At 33.4% G+C, this 20655-nt stretch overlaps 1 protein-coding gene across 5 annotated transcripts in view; it reads right to left on the bottom strand.

Moving 5' to 3' along the window:
* LOC105213148 (dihydropyrimidinase) overlaps positions 1-20655 on the bottom strand; it is a 31309-nt gene that overhangs the window by 5693 nt on the left and 4961 nt on the right. For all 5 annotated transcript variants that reach the window (XM_011185741.3, XM_011185739.3, XM_011185742.3 and 2 more), the window contains 5 exons: positions 1279-1342; positions 1119-1213; positions 860-1050; positions 496-770; positions 283-429 (listed from right to left, as the gene is read on the bottom strand). In XM_011185741.3, the coding sequence (XP_011184043.1) occupies positions 283-429; positions 496-770; positions 860-1050; positions 1119-1213; positions 1279-1326 (756 nt within the window). In that variant the 5' untranslated portion in view covers positions 1327-1342. The remainder of the gene's footprint in view (positions 1-282; positions 430-495; positions 771-859; positions 1051-1118; positions 1214-1278; positions 1343-20655) is intronic.

Raw genomic sequence — 20655 nt, 5'->3', positions numbered from 1 at the left:
AAATAAATTAATAAATTTTGAAAGATTTTTTTCTTTTGTGCAAAAATTGTTTTAATAAAATGCATTATATATATATTATATATTAAAAGGATAATGAATTGTGTTTTACAAAATTTGGACAAATAAAATATGTTAAACGCAAAAAATAAAGTGCTCAAACCAAATTACAATATACTCAATTTCTTGATTCAATGTTTATACAAGGTGTTTTATATGTGTCTATACATATGTATATGCGATATAACTGCACACTACTGTACAGTTTCAAAAACTTCAACATACCTGATGTGCCAGTATGCAGGCGCGGTTGACAGCCTCAGCCTCTACTTCCTCCTGGCGTGAAAGTTCATGGCCTTCAGGACCATTAACACCAGCGGCCAATAGTTTCTGCACATTCTTCGCAATAATATCGCCATTCTCAGCATGCACCTATAAATAATAGCATACGAATTCAGTGCATCCACAATTAATTACTTTATTAAGCTAGTTACGTACCTGTGCCACACCATTAAGTGCACGTATACGCTCGAAAGCCTCCAACAATTCCGAATCGTTTAACTGATACAGACCCTTGTAGGCCATGAACATTTTGAAAGAATTGACGCCCAACTCTTCACACATGATTTTCATTTCCTCCGAAACAGATTTCGACCACCAAGTGATGCCCACATGGAGCGCATAATCACAGCAGACCTTGGGATCAGCCCATGCACGCCACTTGTCGTAGGCTTCAACGAGCGATTCACCCTTATCGGGCAGCACGAAATCGACTGCGAAGTTAAGAAAATTGTTAATTGTAATGAAAGTATTCGTAACGCATAGTTTTTATAGTGCCTCAATTCATATCGTTACTACTCACTAATGGTGGTGGTGCCGCCTGCAACGGCCGCTTTAGTGCCATGATAGAAATCGTCTACAGCGACACAACCGCCGAATTTTAGCTGCATGTGGGTGTGTGGATCAATGCCACCGGGCAGCACCAATTTGTTGGCAGCATCCACAATTCGCACGCCGCCGGGCACAACGATATCAGATGCGGGTCCCACGAATCTATCATTATAAAAATAAAAAAGTGAGTGATTTTCTCATATGTTTTTTAAATTAAAATGTGTAATTACTTAATTATGCCATCCTCAATGTAAATATCAGCCTTAAATGACTTGTCGTGATTGACGATGTGTCCATTCTTAATGTAGACGCGGTTCTGGGAGCTCTGGAATGTAGAAATATTGAAAATATGATGAGTGTTTGGAGATTTTTGCAACGCTAGAGGTTTACCTGAAGATGAATTGGCACCTTCTTAACGGGTTTTGGACTTGTCGCCATCTTGTTGGAAATTTATCTGAAAGGTAATGAGAAAAGCTCAATTTAGTTTCAACAACAAACCATTATATAAAAATTAATATCTACTAATAAAGTACTCCTACACAGTTTTCAGTTTTATTCGAAGATCCGTTTTAATATTAAAATCGGTCTTATTTTAAAAATCAAAAATTACTGATCAATATGGAAGGACTAGCCAATATGGTCTTTATAAAAACATAGCATTACGAAATTTTTGACTTAGTAGAATTAATTAAAGTATCCTTTAATTTTCAATGAACAAAGTGTAGTGGAGCAAGTACTATTTATTGACCACCACGAAAAATTATAAATGGCACACCTCTTTTGCTTAAAAGTGATTTTTGTGACTACTAACACTTGATTTTTTTTAGTTTTCAGAAGATACAAAAAATTATGTTGCTTTGTGCTTCGAACTAGTTGTAAGGTAATGTGTGACTAGTTAATTTCTTCACAGGGATTTCTACGTAAGTACATATATGAATATATATTATCTGTATATATTTATACGAGTATGTGTTAATATGTTTATGTTTATAAAAACAGAATGCAAATGCAAATGAATAAAAAATTGATAGCCTTGTCTTATCGGTATTAAAATTGTATACATCATAAAAATGCGAAATGTCACACAAGTGAAATCTACTAATTAAAATTAGATTACTTATCACCTCTAACTAATAATTTATATACGTAAATAGTAGAAACTTGTGTACATTTACGTAAAGCTTTTTATTTTCGGCTACGCAGAAATGTTTTTTATGAACTAAGATTTAGATTTTAACATTTTATTGTTTGCGAATCGCAGACCCCCTAGTGAAATATAGTACACATTATTAAACTCATACTTATCTCCCTAAATATACTCGTCTGCACATTTATGTTTATGTACTCGAGCCTAAAAAAAATAACGTTGAAATATTTATAGTGGACTAATTGTAATAAAAAGTGGATAAGTCGTTGTGTGAAGGTTAGGACTACAACTGCTGCTAAATTGTAATGATCACAATCTGAATAAATCTTATATCGAATCGAATTCAATAACTGAGCGTATTTCTGTCAGGAAAGAACTTCGAATGAATTCCATCAACCGTTCGAATGTGGCTAAAACAATGCAGAGACTTATGTATTGTTTTTATACACTCGCAAGAAAGTTGCTAAAAGACCTACTTCCTATATACCAGAACTTTGAAGTTGATCTGAATCGTTAATTTTACAATATATAAAGTTAGCACTAGTGAACATATCGGAAAAGAACTTTGCATAAATACTACATTTATAGTGTGGCATCGCTCTTCTAAAAATCGTCGAAATCGGACCATAAGTTTTCAAGGCCCCATATATCGAACATGAGGACCTGAGAGCTTCGAATATATTTTTTACCGAAAATATAGGTAAGTCTCTCAGATATTTTGAAGAAATTCGAAGATAATTTCTTTTAATGACATATCTCCGTGCCAAAAATGGGTGAAATCGGGTCATAACTTCACCTAACTCTCATATACCTAATATTAGGGTTCACACCTTCCAATGGAATTTACACCATATATATGACGAATATGTGGATAAAATTGTGTGTTATATTAATAAAAGTAAATAAATAAATTGCGAGATTATAAATTGTTCGGTTACTCCCGAACTTAGACCTTCCTTACTTGTTGCTTATATTTTCAACTTGGGAACATTAAAGATACTAATTAAGAATGAAATGTTGCTCCATCATGTCTATGTCCATCATAGTATTCGAGAGCATATTTCTTTACCAGAGATGGTCGCGGTATTCAATTCAGTTCCGTTCGAAACAACTCAATATTTTTTTTGCTTCGATAAAAACAACAAGTTTATCCAAATTTTTTAAAGAATTGTTGTTGAATTTTCGAGCATTTGCTTAGGATTTTTAGGACTTAGCGTCGCAACCTACTAATAAGAACTAAAAAATATACTTGAGATGGGATTTGTCCACTCGAACAACATAATTTTATCGGGAAATTGTTACTTTTACTCGTAAAAGCCAATCACGAAGTATTTATTTGGTTCGTATGACTTGGGCGTGGCACTTAGAGTCGCGCTTTATGTTTCAAATAAGTACTTTGTATGCTTGTACTAAATTCATATTTCTTTTACCGTTATAATTAGCAAAACACATAATTGCACTTATGTGGAAACGAGCATAAAGATAACGGCTATCACTATTTGTGCTGATAAACGTAAAATAAAAGTGTATATAAACAAAAATATGTATATAGAAATACACATGTATGTATGCATGTATATTTGCATCCACTGTAGATATTTAAAAATAAATATTTGCAATGATTAAATATAATAAATTGTACGATAGTAAAAGTGCTCATAAAATACAGAAATGATTGTGTGAATGACAAAGCAAATATTGCAAACAACACCTCAGCGGTCTCGTGGGTATATAAATACATGTATATATTTGCATTTGTATATGTAAACTTCTGTATATACATATAAGCTATTTAACCGCAAAACGTTTACTGTTAAGTACCCCTGAGGGCACCTCGTATGCGATGTCAGCTTGTGGTGCACCAAATGGCAAGACACGTCGCCACACAGAGGTCAGGTCAGCGGCGCAGGTGAGTCACATCAGACAATTTTATAATCACGATGTGTAAATATAGAGTGCCAAACAGGTCTACGCCCATTTATGCACACGAATATATACATATGTACATAATTTCTAGTAGTAAAAAATCAACCCCGGAGTTGTCTAGCGCCGGCATAAACAGTGCATAATCATCAGCTGTTGGCGTCACTGCCGCAGCATTGGGGTCCGAATGCTGCTGCTGCTCTTATTGCGTCTGCATTATAGGGAGCAATGTGCCTGCCTTTGGGGTGTGTATGACTCATGGCAAGAACATAAAAATCTCAACGAGCTTAATGTGTTTCCGCAGTCTCTTTGCGAGTTCATTGTGACCACGCTTTCGAAGTGGAAACACCCTTGCAATTCGGCGTGACTATCTACGCGTTGAACAAAAGTTGGCAACCGGTCCGGAGCCGTGCTGACGACACGCGACGCTTTGCTTAGATGCCGACACGTGCAGTCACTGATATAAACCATTATCTTTGAAGGGGTAATGACGCACTGTTTTTGAAGGATGAGTCAAAACAGGCGATGTGTTACTGCAATTTTGGCAGTTTGTAGCTAGTCCAGAATTGCAATCAACCCTCAAAATCGATTTTGTAGCTGAGAAAACCACAACAAATTGTGATTGCATAGGGTTGACTGGGAAATGGTACGAGTAGCTCAAGCACTTTAAGTATTATAAGTATGCATTAAGTGAAATAAAGCTTTTTATGTCACGAAAAGATAAATTTTCTATCCCCACATTTCGTAAGAAAAATAAGGGTGTTGCATACAAATTGCATATTTAGTTTCTATTTTGACTTCAAATATCAAGTATGATTGAAATAGACCCTACGACGTTTTCGATCGATTATTTTTGGGAGCACATTCGACAGCAAAGACATTAGCTTGTGACGTCATGGACAAAAAGAATAATTGTTTGACATTTCGATTTATATATGCTGTCGCGTATCGCAATCTTGTACTTCGTCATTCTAGGTCAAGTGTGACGTAGCCATTGGATAGTTGTCAGATATATTGATTTTAAGCTTTATACTAATCATTGGCGATGAAAACGGCTTAATTTGGTTATTCGAGGTAAAATATATGCCAGTTTGATAAGGATGTATTTTTTTAATTATTATATATTTTGTTAGACTTCGTGGATCTGTTCTAACGATCAATTTACGGAGAGCTATAAATAAAATAAGTATGCGTCAAAGCTTTTTTATGTCCACATAAATTTGATAAGACTACTTAGAAGACCCATGTCTATTAATTGATCCAAATATTCGATACACAGCGTGGTGAGGAAATCTAATAATACTTTCATATAAAAACGTTTTTTATTTGACACATAATTTTCTATTTAAAATGCTGTTGAATCTTAAATAGTAATAGTCTCTTAACTCACAGACTTATCTAACTACCCTTGTACGTTATTTGTGTGTTCAACCGCAAATCTCAAAGCTTAGCGGAAACGTATTTGCTGGCGAATGGGCCTGACACTTTTTAAATTGCGTTTAACCTAATAAGATCATATGTTAATCGCTTTCATATTTGTGAGGTGTCATATTAATTGATGGAAGCCTTTCAAATGATAACTACTTTGTATGTAGAGAAACAAACTTATTTCCTGTGTACTTTTCAATTGTCAAATGGTAAAGGAAATTAATAAAAGATAAACCATGTTTATGTATTATACATACTCACTATACACTATTGTATAATTAAATTTGCATAGATATTTGGAAACAGTAGAAGAGACAATGGACTTGAAACATACAAGCTTCACGAACCAATTTGGATATCTTCAGAAAGAGCGGCATATGTATATAAATAATTATAAGCTCGCGAACGTGGCAGAGGCGAAGGAAAAAATTAAGAACATATCGCTGAAGACACGTACTTCAAAGTAACGCCATATCGGCACAAACTAAGGACATGGTCCAAATGAAAAGCAGCGAAAATCTGTCTACTTCCCAACACCTCTAAAAGTATAAACGAACATCTTGAACTTGGGAATAATCGAAGATTGAACATCTTACACCAGTATCGTTGAGAGTTTCAGAAAACAGAGATCTCCAACTATTATAATCACATATTCTACTGCAGTATGGCACCATTAGCCAGAAGATACCATATAATATACATATTCAACCATAATTTAAATTAAAACGTCTTGCAGTTCTGCACTTTTTTAGATAGATCAGAATTTAATATTTGGTCAATGGCATTTTTTCCTCTGACTAGCCCTAGAATTGTGTATGGAAAGCAGTATAAAGTGACAGAAGGGAATAGTATAAGAATTCGGAGAAAATACTTGAAGTAGACTAGATAATTATTGATATAAGGCAGACAGTAGAATCGGAACTAGAGCAAATCATATGTCATATGTATATATGGCCTACTACTTTCAATTTGCTTTTTCAGTTCCAGATCTCTCCACTTCCCAAGCTGAACTCTGGCGCAGTCGTCGTGGAATACGAGTATGTTCTACTGAGTACTATGAAGTTCCCACGACAATCGGGTCTATATAATATGTGTATGTATTTCGGTTTAATAAATTGTAAGTTATTCGCAAGGTGTATTAAAAAATCAACTCAAACACAGTAATTTAAAACCACCGGCGAGTATAATACACCAAAATAGAATAATGAAAACAGATATATAATACATATACATCTAGGTATAATATTTATTAATGGTTAACAGTCATTCATAAACGGAATAAAATCCAATACATATACATATGTATGTTTAGCATGCACACTCGCTTGCTAATGGAGCCACCGGCGTTGAATGGTGTTGCCGCAAAAGTGTTGGCGATTAAATGGCTTTACAACAAAAACAACCATATACTCAACTTCCAGTACTTCCTGTGTATTTTGTGCACAACTCCATTCGACGAGTGCGAGTATGGATGGGAATGGTGTAAAAAATCATTGTTTCCATTTTTCGCTTCATGCGCACCTCTCCACTTCGCTCTGTGCATGAAGTGTGCCCATAGCACGCCATAAATCGCCTATGTTACTGGCTTACTGCCGCAACCACTGACAGTCCGCTTCGCAGCTAGTTATATTTAAGTATGTATTAAATCTAACGATGGCTGACATTTGTGGCAATCGACTTTATTTATAAATAAGAACTAAATAGACATGAGTACCGCTGTTCGTTCCATATTAGCACTCAGGTAACGACCATGTGAGAATTTTTTGTAAATGAACGAAAATTTTAAATTGGAACTTGTACTCGAATTGATAAATATTTGTTTTTTTATGCCGTATGTTATAATATTTTCTGATACCAAAGAAATATTCAGCCAGGAAGACACTTTGCGGTGCGATTGGAATTAAAAAAAAAAAATATTATAACCGAAAATTTTTTAAATAAAAATTATAATATACCTCATACGAAATTTTGAGGTTTTCACCTCGTTGACTAAAAAGTATTAGTTCAACATTCCTACAGGGCAAACACCGAAAGAAATTCTTGAACTTTCTTAGACTACATACTCATGCAAGTTTATGTATGGAATGTATTCGAACGTTATTGCCGTGTTGACAGTTTCATTTATGTCTGCATATTTATTGAAATGTTCGATTGTTTTAATAGCCTCCGAACGTGTTAATACACAGGTAATTGTTATCGGACACAAGTAGTATGAAAAGTGCAGTGCGCAATGGTTGGTGTGCCGCTGAGCCCAATGAATTTTTCTTGCATATTAATGCAACATCTACATATGTATGATTGTATACACGATTTCAATAATATTTCCGTTCTAGTTAAGTTTAAAACATTTTTTTATATTCTGGGAGGGGAATAGGCAGACAGGAAACATTATTCTTAAGACCACATTTAATTATGTTGGAGATGTTTGTATTGCAAGAACATTTTTTCGTTATGCTTGAGTTCATTACTATCACTATATAACATTCTCAAAAACAAAAAAAAATCAACAATTTTTTAAGAAAAATACAGTTAATATTTTTCTTGTTGGTTATGTAAACCTTGCGGTTGTTTAGCGAAAATAAATTGTTGAGATATTTTTTTATAATCATCATGAGGTTATTCAACGAAAATATAGCTATTAAATATATTAAATAATTTAAAAAGGTTTATATTTCCTGGATAATATGAGCTTGGAGATCGGTCGAAGAACACATTTTTTTCATAATTTCAAAACTAAGACCAAACCATGTCAGTCAAGCAATTATCACGGTCTATGGAATATCCTTTGAATAGAATTGCTAAGTTATTCGTTTTAGATCCACTTGATAAAGACAATATAATTGATTAAGCGATAGGCAGAATTGGGATAGTGAGTAGAAGTCTATCTTTACGAATACCCACACCTAAAAGTTTTCCAATATTCCAATCTAAAAGAATCAATCTAAAGACACTGCTAGATTCTAATAATTTTATAATTTTTGTTTAAGTCCAGTGAGTTTTTGAATGGTATTCAGTAGGATCTCACTTGGGAGCATAATAATGGTGTAACTGCATTCAGGCATTATTTCAAACAACCAACCCAACAATTACTTACATATTTAGTTAGATGATACAATTTGAATTAGATTATATATTTGAAAACATTTGTCAGTAAAGCAGACCAAAAAAGTCATTGTAAAGAATAGTATTATACACAGAAATTACAAGCGATCTCCTCGACATATTAGAACGAAAACAATATAATATATATATACAATACCTTTAGTAAATGTAATTGTTTTTCGACATGATTTGAAAATATATACAGATGTAGTGAAAATTATTTACACATCGGACGTTTTTTTACAAGTTTCAGACAAAAAGCTTTGGATTGTTGTTGTCGTTATCGCAGGGTAACAAAATGCTATGTTGTTGTAAACCTTGATCTATTCCTGAGCGAATGAAGTCAGTTTGGGTAGAATAGCAAGAAATATGGCGGAGATATAAGCAAATGAACTGAAGACTCGCAGTAGTCAAAAGTATTTACACACAACATGAAATGGATTATCCTGTTAGTTTTTAATGATAGTTTTTTTAATTGTAATGTTTAGTCTAAGTTACTATTCTAAGGCGATAAATTCATAATTGGTTACATTACCATTGGCATCAATACCAGCCTGCTTTATGGTCCGAATTGATTCAACACAATTGGACGCTAAGTTAACTGTTAATTTAGACCAAATGTCGGTAATTTCGGCGTTTTCGGTTATTATACAATTGTCCTCTGATATTTAACGAAAGACCAAACATTTTGACTAAAGTTTTGGTCAGGGCTGTGCGGAGGTCAACTTGATTTGCTTCATTTAAAACTTTTGTAGGTAAAGATCCTTTAGGAAATGGAGCATTATCCTGTTGTAAAAATGTAGTCAATAGTTGGAAAAGGCCGACGGACCAATACAATGGCATGGTCATGTGAATTCTGATATATCCGGATGATTTAGGGTCCCTAAATTAGTACCAAATCTTCAAAACAGAAGTAAGGAAAATTTCCAAAAAAATTTCAAAAAATCATAATGTCTCTCCCGACTCTATTTAGCGTCTAAACTCCATTATTCTTCTTTTCACGTGGTAAATGCATAATGCGTTTACTAAAGAAGCCCTGGAACTAAAATTTAAACTTATCTGCCCTCGACAGGCTTTAGGATGCAATCAATGGCAAATGAGAGGCATATCGCTTTTTTGGTTTCGGAAATAAAGCTTTTATGGTTTCGGAAGTGGTCAAATTTATGCACAACGTAGTTATTTATGTTACTATTTTTTAATGTCCTCAGCAGTGGACCATTATTAACTGTTCATGCAATGTGCTGATTCGATGCTGCTGCAATATTACCAGGACTAATTGTGGGATTTTGTATGACAGTTCCTACTAATCTTCTGCATTCTCTTTGAGTTATCACAGGTTTCCGCCCAGTTATCTTTAAATTGCCCTTGTAATATTTCGTGTCCTTCTTTTTAATAACATTATAAGCAGTATTCCATCAAATTCTATAAATTTTAACTAACTCCGAACAGTTTTCAATCTAGTTATAATCGATAATTCCTTTGTTTTACATCGCATTTTGTTACCCTGCGACAACAACAACAACAAGCCAAAGCTTTTTGTGTGAAACATGTAAAAAAACGTCCGATGTGTAAATAATTTTGACTACCTCTGTATACCGATAATTATATGAATCGCTTTTCATATATTAAATGCACACAATTTAGAAAAAAAGAAATCATTTAACAAATAACACAAGCTTCTCATTATGCTCATTAGCGCAACAAGTTGTTTTGACATCTTTATTTAGTCAATCACTTATAAATCGCACGATTTAATAGCTTATCATTTACTAAACACGCCGGTTTAATGAAATGCTCATGTATCTACCTACTCCTACCTAAATACTGGCGATACTACTTAACCGTTAATGAACTTATTTGCATTTACTAGGGTACATAAATATATGAATGTACGTTTGTATATTTTAATTAAGCGTATCCAAACGTATATTTGTTATTATAAACATATATATGTATATATAGCATGCTTCTATTTTAATTATACAGTTTTTTTTATATAAATCGCATACAAATATACATACGTATATATAGGTCTATACATATCTAGGTTTTTACTCTTTTATAGAAGCTACAACTGGATATATAGAATGTAAAGCGCGCATTTGATGACAGGTGTGTTTGGATATGCATATGTATGCAGGAGTGTAAGTATGTATATTTACGTTAGAATTTTGCCGGCCGGCAGTGTTACTGCTCAACTTGCGTGACCGAGTACATTTAACGCTTTCATTGAAAAGTTATTGAATAATTATATCTATTTGAAGATTACTAACCTATAAAAATTTTTAATTACTCTACCGTTCGTTGGTGATTGATAGAAATTTAATATTATTATATATATAAATAATAATATTAACTACCGTATTGGTGTTCGGCAATATAGCCTCACTTGATAACCAATAAAAATTTTTATTGCCACCTCAGCTCTATTCGCTATGTATATACATAATATTTATATTGAAACAAATATTTATATATATAAATGCCACAATAATATTATTCAGTTGAATTTAGTACTTTTGCAATTTTATTTGATTATGTGAAACATTTATACCATCTATTTGTTCGTTTCGCTACTTCAAATTTGCACTGACGCTCGATTTAAATGCTTTAGACGCAAATGCTAAGTGCTCACACATAATTCTCCCCAAAATACTTTTTGATTTCATATTAATGTACAGTTGATCTCCTTTTTACACGGTTTTTTTGAACACTTCCCAGTTACCATTTTAAAACGGTTTTACTTTTTTTACACGGATTTTTTATTTTAATTGTATACTTTTTTGCAATAAAATCAAAATTCCATACGTTAATACGTATTTAATAAATTGTAAATTAGATTTAAACTAAAAAAATACAAATTATAGATTCGAAAGCCAGTGAAAAGGTTGCAACAATTTCAATACGTAAACAAATATATGAAGCTATATGAAGAAGTAAGAAAAAAGAAGACACACCGATTAATGACGGAACTTTGAAATGTATTATTTTTTTACCATTCCAGAATAGTTGTTGTTTGTTCCTTCTAACAGTAATATGTACATACATATAATACCAGAAAAGTCTATAACAACAACAACAGTGTAAATTCTCTGTACGAATAGATAGATTTTCATGTAAAATTAGATATTTTTTACACGTTTTCTATTTTTTGCACGATTTTTTTCTACCATTGGTCCCAATAGTGAGTTTTAATAAAAATTTGATTTTTTTGCACGGTTTTTTTTTTACACGTGTAATTTACTGTCCCAGTTAACCGTGTAAAAAGGAGATCAACTGTATATTTTTTTGTCCCCGCTCTTCGAACATATTCATCCAGAACCCGCGCATGGCTATCAACTGTCATCACTTTAGATATACCACGCCCGTTTTTAACCATTTGTTCTGCAGACCCGAATTAAAAATCTTCCCCCCCTCTTTATTTCATTACTCTCTCCACAATATCTTAAACTCAGTTCCCCCATCCTCCCATAAGCAAATATGAAATACTGGTTTTTATTGCGTTTTAAGCACAGATACTTTATTGTTGTGCAAAGCCTAGAACTGTGAGGAAAATCCCACAAAAACCAACGAAGCTTTGAATTACTGCATTGCTGACGCATATCGCTAACATCTGATGCATCTCAAATACTTATGTCGGTATGTGTATGTGTCACATTTCAGAATGCACTTGCTGGTGTCATCCAGCGCCGACTATGATATAATCTCCGCCAAGTCGCTGATGGGTGGGCGTAGTTGTAGGCTGCGACTGCCACTAAATGTGCTAGTTATGTCACAACTGAACGACGTTACAAGCAGACAGATACTAGCTGTATAGTTGCTTATACGAGCAAGTATATATAGTTGTAATAAAAAAGTAGACTACGACGTAATTGCATTGTTTTTATTATTGTAATGCAATTTTGCAATTCTGCATTTGGCAGTCATATGAGTACAACGACTCAAATAAATGTACAATTGTGTGTATGTATTTATATGTAGATGATGTTCTTACAGAAAAATATAATTTCATACATATCTACATACATATATACATATCTGTATACATGATTTTATACATACTTGAATTACATAATTTTATTAACAATAAAAAAATACAATTTTCTCTCTCTCCCTCTCCTGGTTGTGTCGTAAGCATTTAATTCAAAAAGCACTGGATTTCACGATAAAAGTTTTATACATTAAAAATAATATTTGAGCTTGAATTTTCGGTACAAATGCGTTCAAATTTTGCATATTTGCACTTTCTTTCATAGATATGTACACTTGACTGCACTATTTAATCTCCTTATGATGTAATCACATGACTAAATCGCTGCTGATAGCACTAAAAAAATTATACTCCAGACAATGTTACTTAGACTCCGTTGTAAGTATGTAAATATGCAAAACACAAAAGAATATCAACAAAAAGACAACAACAATAATAAAGTGAAGCATTAAGCCAATAGTGCCAACAGCGCTATAGCATAGTCAACATAGTATAGTAGAAGTACGTATAACTGAAGTTGGCGAAAATTATGCTTGTTGTGGAAAACTTTTAAAAGGCCAACGAACCCTTAGAATTGTACTTATACCCAGTATATTCATATATGGATATGAAATGTTTGCCTGCATACGCATTAGAGTAGCAGGCGCCCCTCGTAAGCAAAGTCAAGCCAGACCGCGACTGTGCAACAACATAGTAAGTAGAAAGCAATCATGAAGTTATGGCCATGACGGGTTACTCGCCTTTTTGCCCGGCCCCTTAACCGTTTCGCCGCTTTACCGTTTTAGTTTAAAGTTAAGAAGTTCAAATTGCCTATTGAGTGGTGGTTGTTAGACATTATACAACTTAACTTGTTTCCTAGGCCACTTTGTTGCCACTGCATATAAGCTAGTATACTCGTATATTCACATACTACTCATACATATGTGTATGTACAGTAGTAGTCTTTACATCATTGTTATTACTACTATTATTATTCTTTTTAGGCTGTTGAGCATAGAAACAAACATAGAGAATTACAGTTATAAAAGTAGAAATGAGTTTAGAAGAAAAGTAAATAGATTACCGTTATTGTTAACCACTTTCACGTTGGCACAGGTTGAATACGGCGGCATAATGAAACGTTTGAAAGTAGTGTTCTATAAAAAAGTAAGTGTAACCGCTTTTCTATTGCAACCCTGTTGGGAAATTTCAAATTTATAACTAACGAAAGTTGCAATACGAAATTGTTTTGGTTCAAAAGAGATTTAGTTGGCTGTTTTCACATTAAGAGGGAGGAAATTAATCTATTTCTGGTATTGATTCCAGTTTAAGAACCCACCTAAGAAATATATAAATATAATAGTATAGAGAAATAATCATCGTAGATTAGTTTTCTCGGTATATACATAAGTAGTATGTCCTCTTCGGGTACATTTTAAATGATTCAAAATAAATACGAGCTTTCTCATGGATGCATTGGTTCGTGTTAACTGAATATTTAACGTATCCAAATGTTTTTTTAACAAGGCATCTATCCCACAACTACGAAGATTATGTACAAATATGATAAACTCAAAATAAAGTACATCTAGGTAATAAGAGATCAACAAGAAATTCATATAAAATCACATTGGCAATAGGTATCAGTCTTTTGGAGTCCTTCTATAAATATGATTTGTGCAAAACCTCCATCGGTCTTATAAAATCTCGATATAAAGAGGAAATCCTGGGATTTATTAACGTCGAAGTTCTTCTGATAAGAGCCTATCGATATATATATATCAAGATAAAGAATTTCAATAAGAGATCTATTTAGTCCAAATGGGGCCAGTTGATGTGGTAACGGTATAGCACTACCAAATTCTAATACTACCGGATTCAATCCCACCTTTACAGAGCTATATTAATGGACGGCAATTGTTTAGAGTAAATTGTAAAAACCAGTATCCCTGTTTCTGTTATAAGAATATATGCTGATACCATTGTAAAGCCTAAACCCATTATTTCCAACCAAATGATCAGTAGCGGTCACTTTCGCCGTCTGCTTAAAACCCACCCGCAATTTCTATGTGTTGCTTTCAACGCCATAAACAGTTAATCAGTAAAAACAAATTGTATTTTCGAATCGAAAGTGTAGAAAGGTTAACTACCAATTATCGCGTTAATCCACCAAGCTGAACTTGTTGTAAATTGCTCCAAATCGCACTAATTATTGTGTGGCCGGACCAATATGTTCATGCGAGCAACAACAGGGGAGACTAGAGCTATGATTATTTGTAACCGCCTGACCGTAATTTAATGTATAAAATTTAAGTTAAACTAACCGACATCTAATTATTGTTCATGTATTAGTGACACCCCAAAGCAGGAACATCGTAAGTGCTGGCAGCTTCAAATGATATTGATATTGTGACGGTTGTTAGGCCGAACTTCTGTATACATGTTTGGTGTATTCTCACATTAATGGAGTATTATAATCATAAGCTTTAGCCGATGGAGTTTTTGCAGAAATATTTTCGGTATAAAAATTATACATACACAGAAGGTTGACACTGTCTGCCTGTGCGCCCTCTCAAATCGTGTTTCGAACCCACAATCCATCGTTTAGCAGTTAAACACGCAACACATTCGACTACGTTGAAACAGTAAACAAATGAAAAGCCAACAAAGGGAGACCTTTATGAGAGTCATCATCAGCAACACTTTTACCACTGAATGTGCCGCACATATAAAAGTAAATATGTATATCGAGGTATGAATATAGTCGTTAGTACTTTTTCTCGGTGGAATGAATTTTTTACACATTTCTGCACGTTATAATGATTTGTATTCATTTTGTAAATTTACAGCACCTCTGCATAGCAATTTATTTCATTGAGCAAGTGCCATTAGCAGCTATTGAGGGCAGGGTGTCCGAAATGGACAGACGAACACGACAAAAGTTGTGCCATTATTCTACATTTCATCAGGCATTGAATAGGTGCACATATGTTTGTATGTACATATATGTATATACTCCGTATATAGGTATATCGAACTCCGACATATACCGATTTCGGGATTTGCGAACTGCATATTTGAAAATTATTTAAATCTGAAATATGAAATAATATTAAGGTCAATAAAATTCACCAAATTGAAAAGGTCGTCTTTAAAATAAAAAAAAAGTTTTAAATAGCCTAGTGCCTTTTTTTTTTTTTGGTAACGATCGCAATTTGAACCGCTGACCCTCTGAGAGTTAGTTAGATACTCAACGAAATCGGGATTCATAGAAAGTTCAAATAATCCCGAAATTCGGTATCGGGTTTGCAGTATTTAATATCATGTTGCTGACATTGCTGGGCTAAGTGCCATCAGCAACAATAATCAAGAACAATGCAATATGCTGAGTGCTGTAGGTGGCCACTCCAACAACAATACACTGTAAGGTAGACGCCACACTACCTACCATTGCTCGCATTTTATTATTGTCGTCACTGTAGCGCTGGAGCACACGCGTTTTTTGCTTTGCTTAATACTATTATTATATGAAGAGTGCTCTATGTAATACAGAAACTTAGTTAGTATGTTAGTGGCATTGTGCTAGATGTTGTTGGCAAGCTTTTGCATCAGAACGAATTCACCCCATTCCCAAGTGGGGTCTCTCCCGGCTGTGAGCCAACCGCTTGTCAGTTGAAGCGTCCGCATCTCTGCTGTTTGGCACTTCATCCGTTCGTTAGTTTGTATGTATCGTACATTGGTATGTCTGGCTGTTTATCCATTCATGCGGCGATCTGTTGGCATGATTATATAGTTTGTACTGTGGTATACTCAGGCATATGCAAGTGGGTATGTGTTGGTATCTGCATGTCCGTTTCGCTGTGGCTTTTCTGTTCCAATTTCGTTGGCGTGTGCAAGTTGTTGATTTTAAATTCATGCGCATAACACTAAAATTTGTACTTGATTCTAATTTTCCCTTGTCATGTTTCTTCTTTTATTTTAATTATTTGTTTGTGGTTAAGTGATGTTAGTGATTTGGGTGTTGCCGCCCATGCTGTCAGTGGCTTCAATGGCAATGAAATTTTTTGCTGTAATTATGTTTGTAGGGCTTTAGGTAATATTCTATATATAAATATACATACATATTTTAAGACATTTGCGTTTATTTAGTTGTTATTCTGTCTTCAGCTTCAAAGATTTTACAAATCCGGAAGTAGTTCAATTAATATAGTGTAGTGAAGACCTAAATCGCACCAATTTGAGAATGATTACTATATTTTTTGAATTTCTAACAAACTTTTTCGAGTGTCTTCGATAAGCTTGAATTGTACTAAAGGATAGCGAGGCGTTTTGCTCTTTACATGGATTTAAGGATCTAAGAATTTTACTCTTTCTTCCTTCCAAATAAATTAATAACATGTCAAGCCAAGTGACCCAAATATAGTGTTCTGAGGCAAAACTTTCGGATTTTTGCTGAAAACATTTTTGGAGGTCATCTTAAAATTACTCTATATAAGATACAAGGGTTCTGTTGGGTACTCGTTAGACTCCAAATAGTAATTAGCTAATATAATTGGAAATGTATTAATTGTAAAATTTTAGAATCATGGCAATATTTGTAGAAATTTGATAATAACGGATATATGTATAATACATATGTAGGTTTCACTTATATATTCGTTTAGTACTAAAGAATCAAGAATTTCAAGGAAACTTTATTATATCATGCATAAAACTCCTATATGGAAAGGACCCTCCAACGCATAATATACCCTTCAAATAGCGTCTTAATTTAGTTAATTTACAAATGTCTCTATACTGAGGTCCATCTGAAAAGACTACCCGGGGTTTTATTGAAATTAAAAAGAATTGTTCCCATGAAATAGTATAAATATTTATATATCGGCGTCATAAAAGTCTCTAGTTTTCCACAGATAATTTAATGAGATAATTGCGACTTTAAAGGCACGCTTCGTTATAATTTTTTATCGATTAAAGCAGATCAATAAACAAATTGTATGAACCTGATACTATTAGATATTTTTTTCTCACGGAGCAATAAACGCGAACTTTCTTTAGAAGTTCTTATAGATCCAAAATTTCCAAGTTTTCCACAATTTTACAAGCTACGCGTACATATGTAAGATCAATACTGATCAAATGCATTTAATTCATTATTTATCGCTTTCAATACGTTCTCTACGCTATTTTGTAAACAAATCTTAAATTTATGTGTAATTCTAAAAATGTTATACATTTCCAAGCAACTTTAATTAATTTCATAATAAAAACGTCCGACTGCAACTATTTGCTGTCGGCACTTGGTTGGCTGCAGTTTGTGGCTCATTCGTGTACCTATGTTGGTATGTGCATGCATACTACATATGTTTATTGTTATTTATGCATTTAATTTTTTGTATATTTTTACTCTCGTTTTATGCGTTTTTTTATTACAGTTACTCAGTTGGTGTTGATGATTGAAAATAGTGCACAGTATCTAATCAATTTTTGTTTTTCGCTGCATGCTTTGCAGATTTGCTTTCTTCTTTTTTATTGTTGTACATACATACATATATGTATGTAGTTCATGCATATGCAACGGCAGGTGTTTATGAGTGCAGTTAATCGTTTATTGCATCAAAATTTTGTAAAGAAAGCAAAATTCGATTCGTGATATTTTAAATTCAACGATCTGCTCTGATAGGTTTACTGCAGCATGTACCGGATTGTTTACATGTTTTCTATTTTTTAATATTTTTACACTATACTGGCAATATTATTTTTAATGAAAAAACAACATTTTTGAATATAAATATGAATATATACCATATGAATATTAACGAAGAAGATTGTATTTATGACAAGTGACTTTTACAATAAGCATCCGAAATACACTTTAATTAGATAAAATATTAAGTAAGTCTAATATTTCTAATTTTATAAAAATCAAATTTTTCGAAGCATTTCATCAAAATAAACCTCAAATTGTTGGATTTTTATACTCTCGCAACAAATGTTGCTAAAGAGAGTATTATAGTTTTGTTCACATAACGGTTGTTTGTAACACCCAAAACTAAACGAGTTAAATGTAGGGTTATATACCAAAGTGATCAGGCTGAAGAGTGGAGTTCAAATCCGAATGTCTGTCTGTCCGTCCGTCCGTCCGTCTGTACAAGCTGTAACTTGAGTAAAAATTAAGATATCTTAATGAAACTTGGCACACTTATTTCTTGGTACCATAGGAAGGTTGCTTTCGAAAATGAAAAAATCGGACCACTGCCACGCCCACAAAATGGCGAAAACCGAAAACCTATACAGTGTCCTAACTATGCCATAAATAAAGCTATGGAAATAAAATTTGGTATGAAGGATCGCACTACGAAGGTGCTTATTTGGATGTAATTTTTTTGTGGATGTGGGCGTGACCCCGCCCCCAAATAGGTTTTTTGTACATATCTCGCAAACCAATAGAGCTATATAAACCAAACTTTCTGCAGTCGTGTTTTTTAACCACTTCTTAATACAGTCCAAAAATTAAAGAAATCGGATAATAACCACGCCCACCTCCCATACAAAGGTTAGGTTGCAAATTACTAAAAGTGGGTTAACTCACTAACGAAAAACGTCAGAAACGCTAAATTTCACATAAGAAATGGCAGATGGAGGCTGCACTCAGATTTTTTACAAAATGGAAAATGGGCGTGGCGTCGCCCACTTATGGGTCAAAAACCATATCTCCGGAACTACTCGACCAATTTCAATGAAATTTGGTTTGTAATAGTTTCCTTATATCCCAATGATATGTTGTGAAAATAGGCCAAATCACCTCACAACCACGCCTACTTCCTATATACCAGAACTTTGAAGACGATCTGAATCATTTACTTTACAATATATAAAGTAAGCACTAGTGAAGATATCGGTGCAGAACTTTGCACAAATACTATGTTTATAGTGTGGCAGCCCCATTCTAAAAATCGCCGAAATCGGACCATAGGTTTTTAGGGCCCCCTATATTGAACATGACGACCTCGGTGCTTCTAACCTAATATTATGGTTTCCAACTTTCAATGGACTTTATACAATATATATGACGAATATGTGGGTCAAATTGTGTATTATATAATATAAATAAAGTTAAATAAATAAATTGCGAGAGTATAAAATGTTCGGTTACAACCGAACTTAGCCCTTCCTTACTTGTTTAGAAATACAGTTGAACTCCCATAACTCAAAGTTCTCCATGAAACGAACTGTTGAATTGGCAATAGAAAGAAGTCAAATTTCAAACAAATTACCTTCCATAACTTAAAGTCCCTCTAACTCGAAGTTAGATTGTGGATTATGGTGATTCGAGTTATGGAAGCTCAACTGTATATAAAATATATCGCTTGTGACTTGACAGTTGTCAGATTCACACACAACAAAATAATTATTTACTAAAAATGTATTTAATATTTAATATGAATATATTTTTATTATTAATACCGATTACTAAAGGATTCATTTTTAATTAATAATTCTTAATCTCAAAACAGTGTAGCTAACACACACGTATTATAAATATTAGAAGAATTTAATTTGATTCATTTAGAACCAGCCTTTTGAATACTTGTATCTACTAAGCACCATAAGCAACAAACAGATTAACGGAAGCCATATAAATGCAGGTGTGTTAATATGAACAGCCACGTAGACCTTCACCTTAATGGATAAACAACATGGGAAATGCAACAAATGCTTACGAATATAGACTACATATGTATATAAAATAAATAAACCACAAAGTGAATCAACAATGAATGTTTGTATACTGGCGTGCATATATATTTGTATTGTAGGTATAACCAATAATTATGAACTGATTTGTGAAAGAAAGTTATGGACAATAACCAGAAGTAGTTAATTTTACATGATATTATTGATTTATCTCACTATTAATAAAAAAATATGTATTATTTATTTGTTTGGATTATATCTAAAAATCTTAATAGGTTGGGCACATAGTGAACTTTAAGTTCAATGTGTTAGAGCATTAAATTGACGTAACGTGTTGTTCATACTACGATGTCACCATAAGATTTGTCTGAACTGAACTGAAAGAGAGAATACTTTAAAGCCGTTAGTGAAAAGTAAAGAATTGTAAATTTGAATAATGACAAAATTTGCTATACGTTATGTCATATACGAAACTAACTGTCGAAATCTAATAGCAATT

The sequence above is a fragment of the Zeugodacus cucurbitae genome, chromosome 2 (genome assembly GCF_028554725.1).
Source record: "Zeugodacus cucurbitae isolate PBARC_wt_2022May chromosome 2, idZeuCucr1.2, whole genome shotgun sequence".
Classification (NCBI taxonomy): Eukaryota; Metazoa; Arthropoda; class Insecta; order Diptera; family Tephritidae; genus Zeugodacus; species Zeugodacus cucurbitae.
The sequence above is the reverse complement of the archived record's forward strand: the minus strand, read 5'-3'. Positions and strand labels throughout refer to the sequence as shown.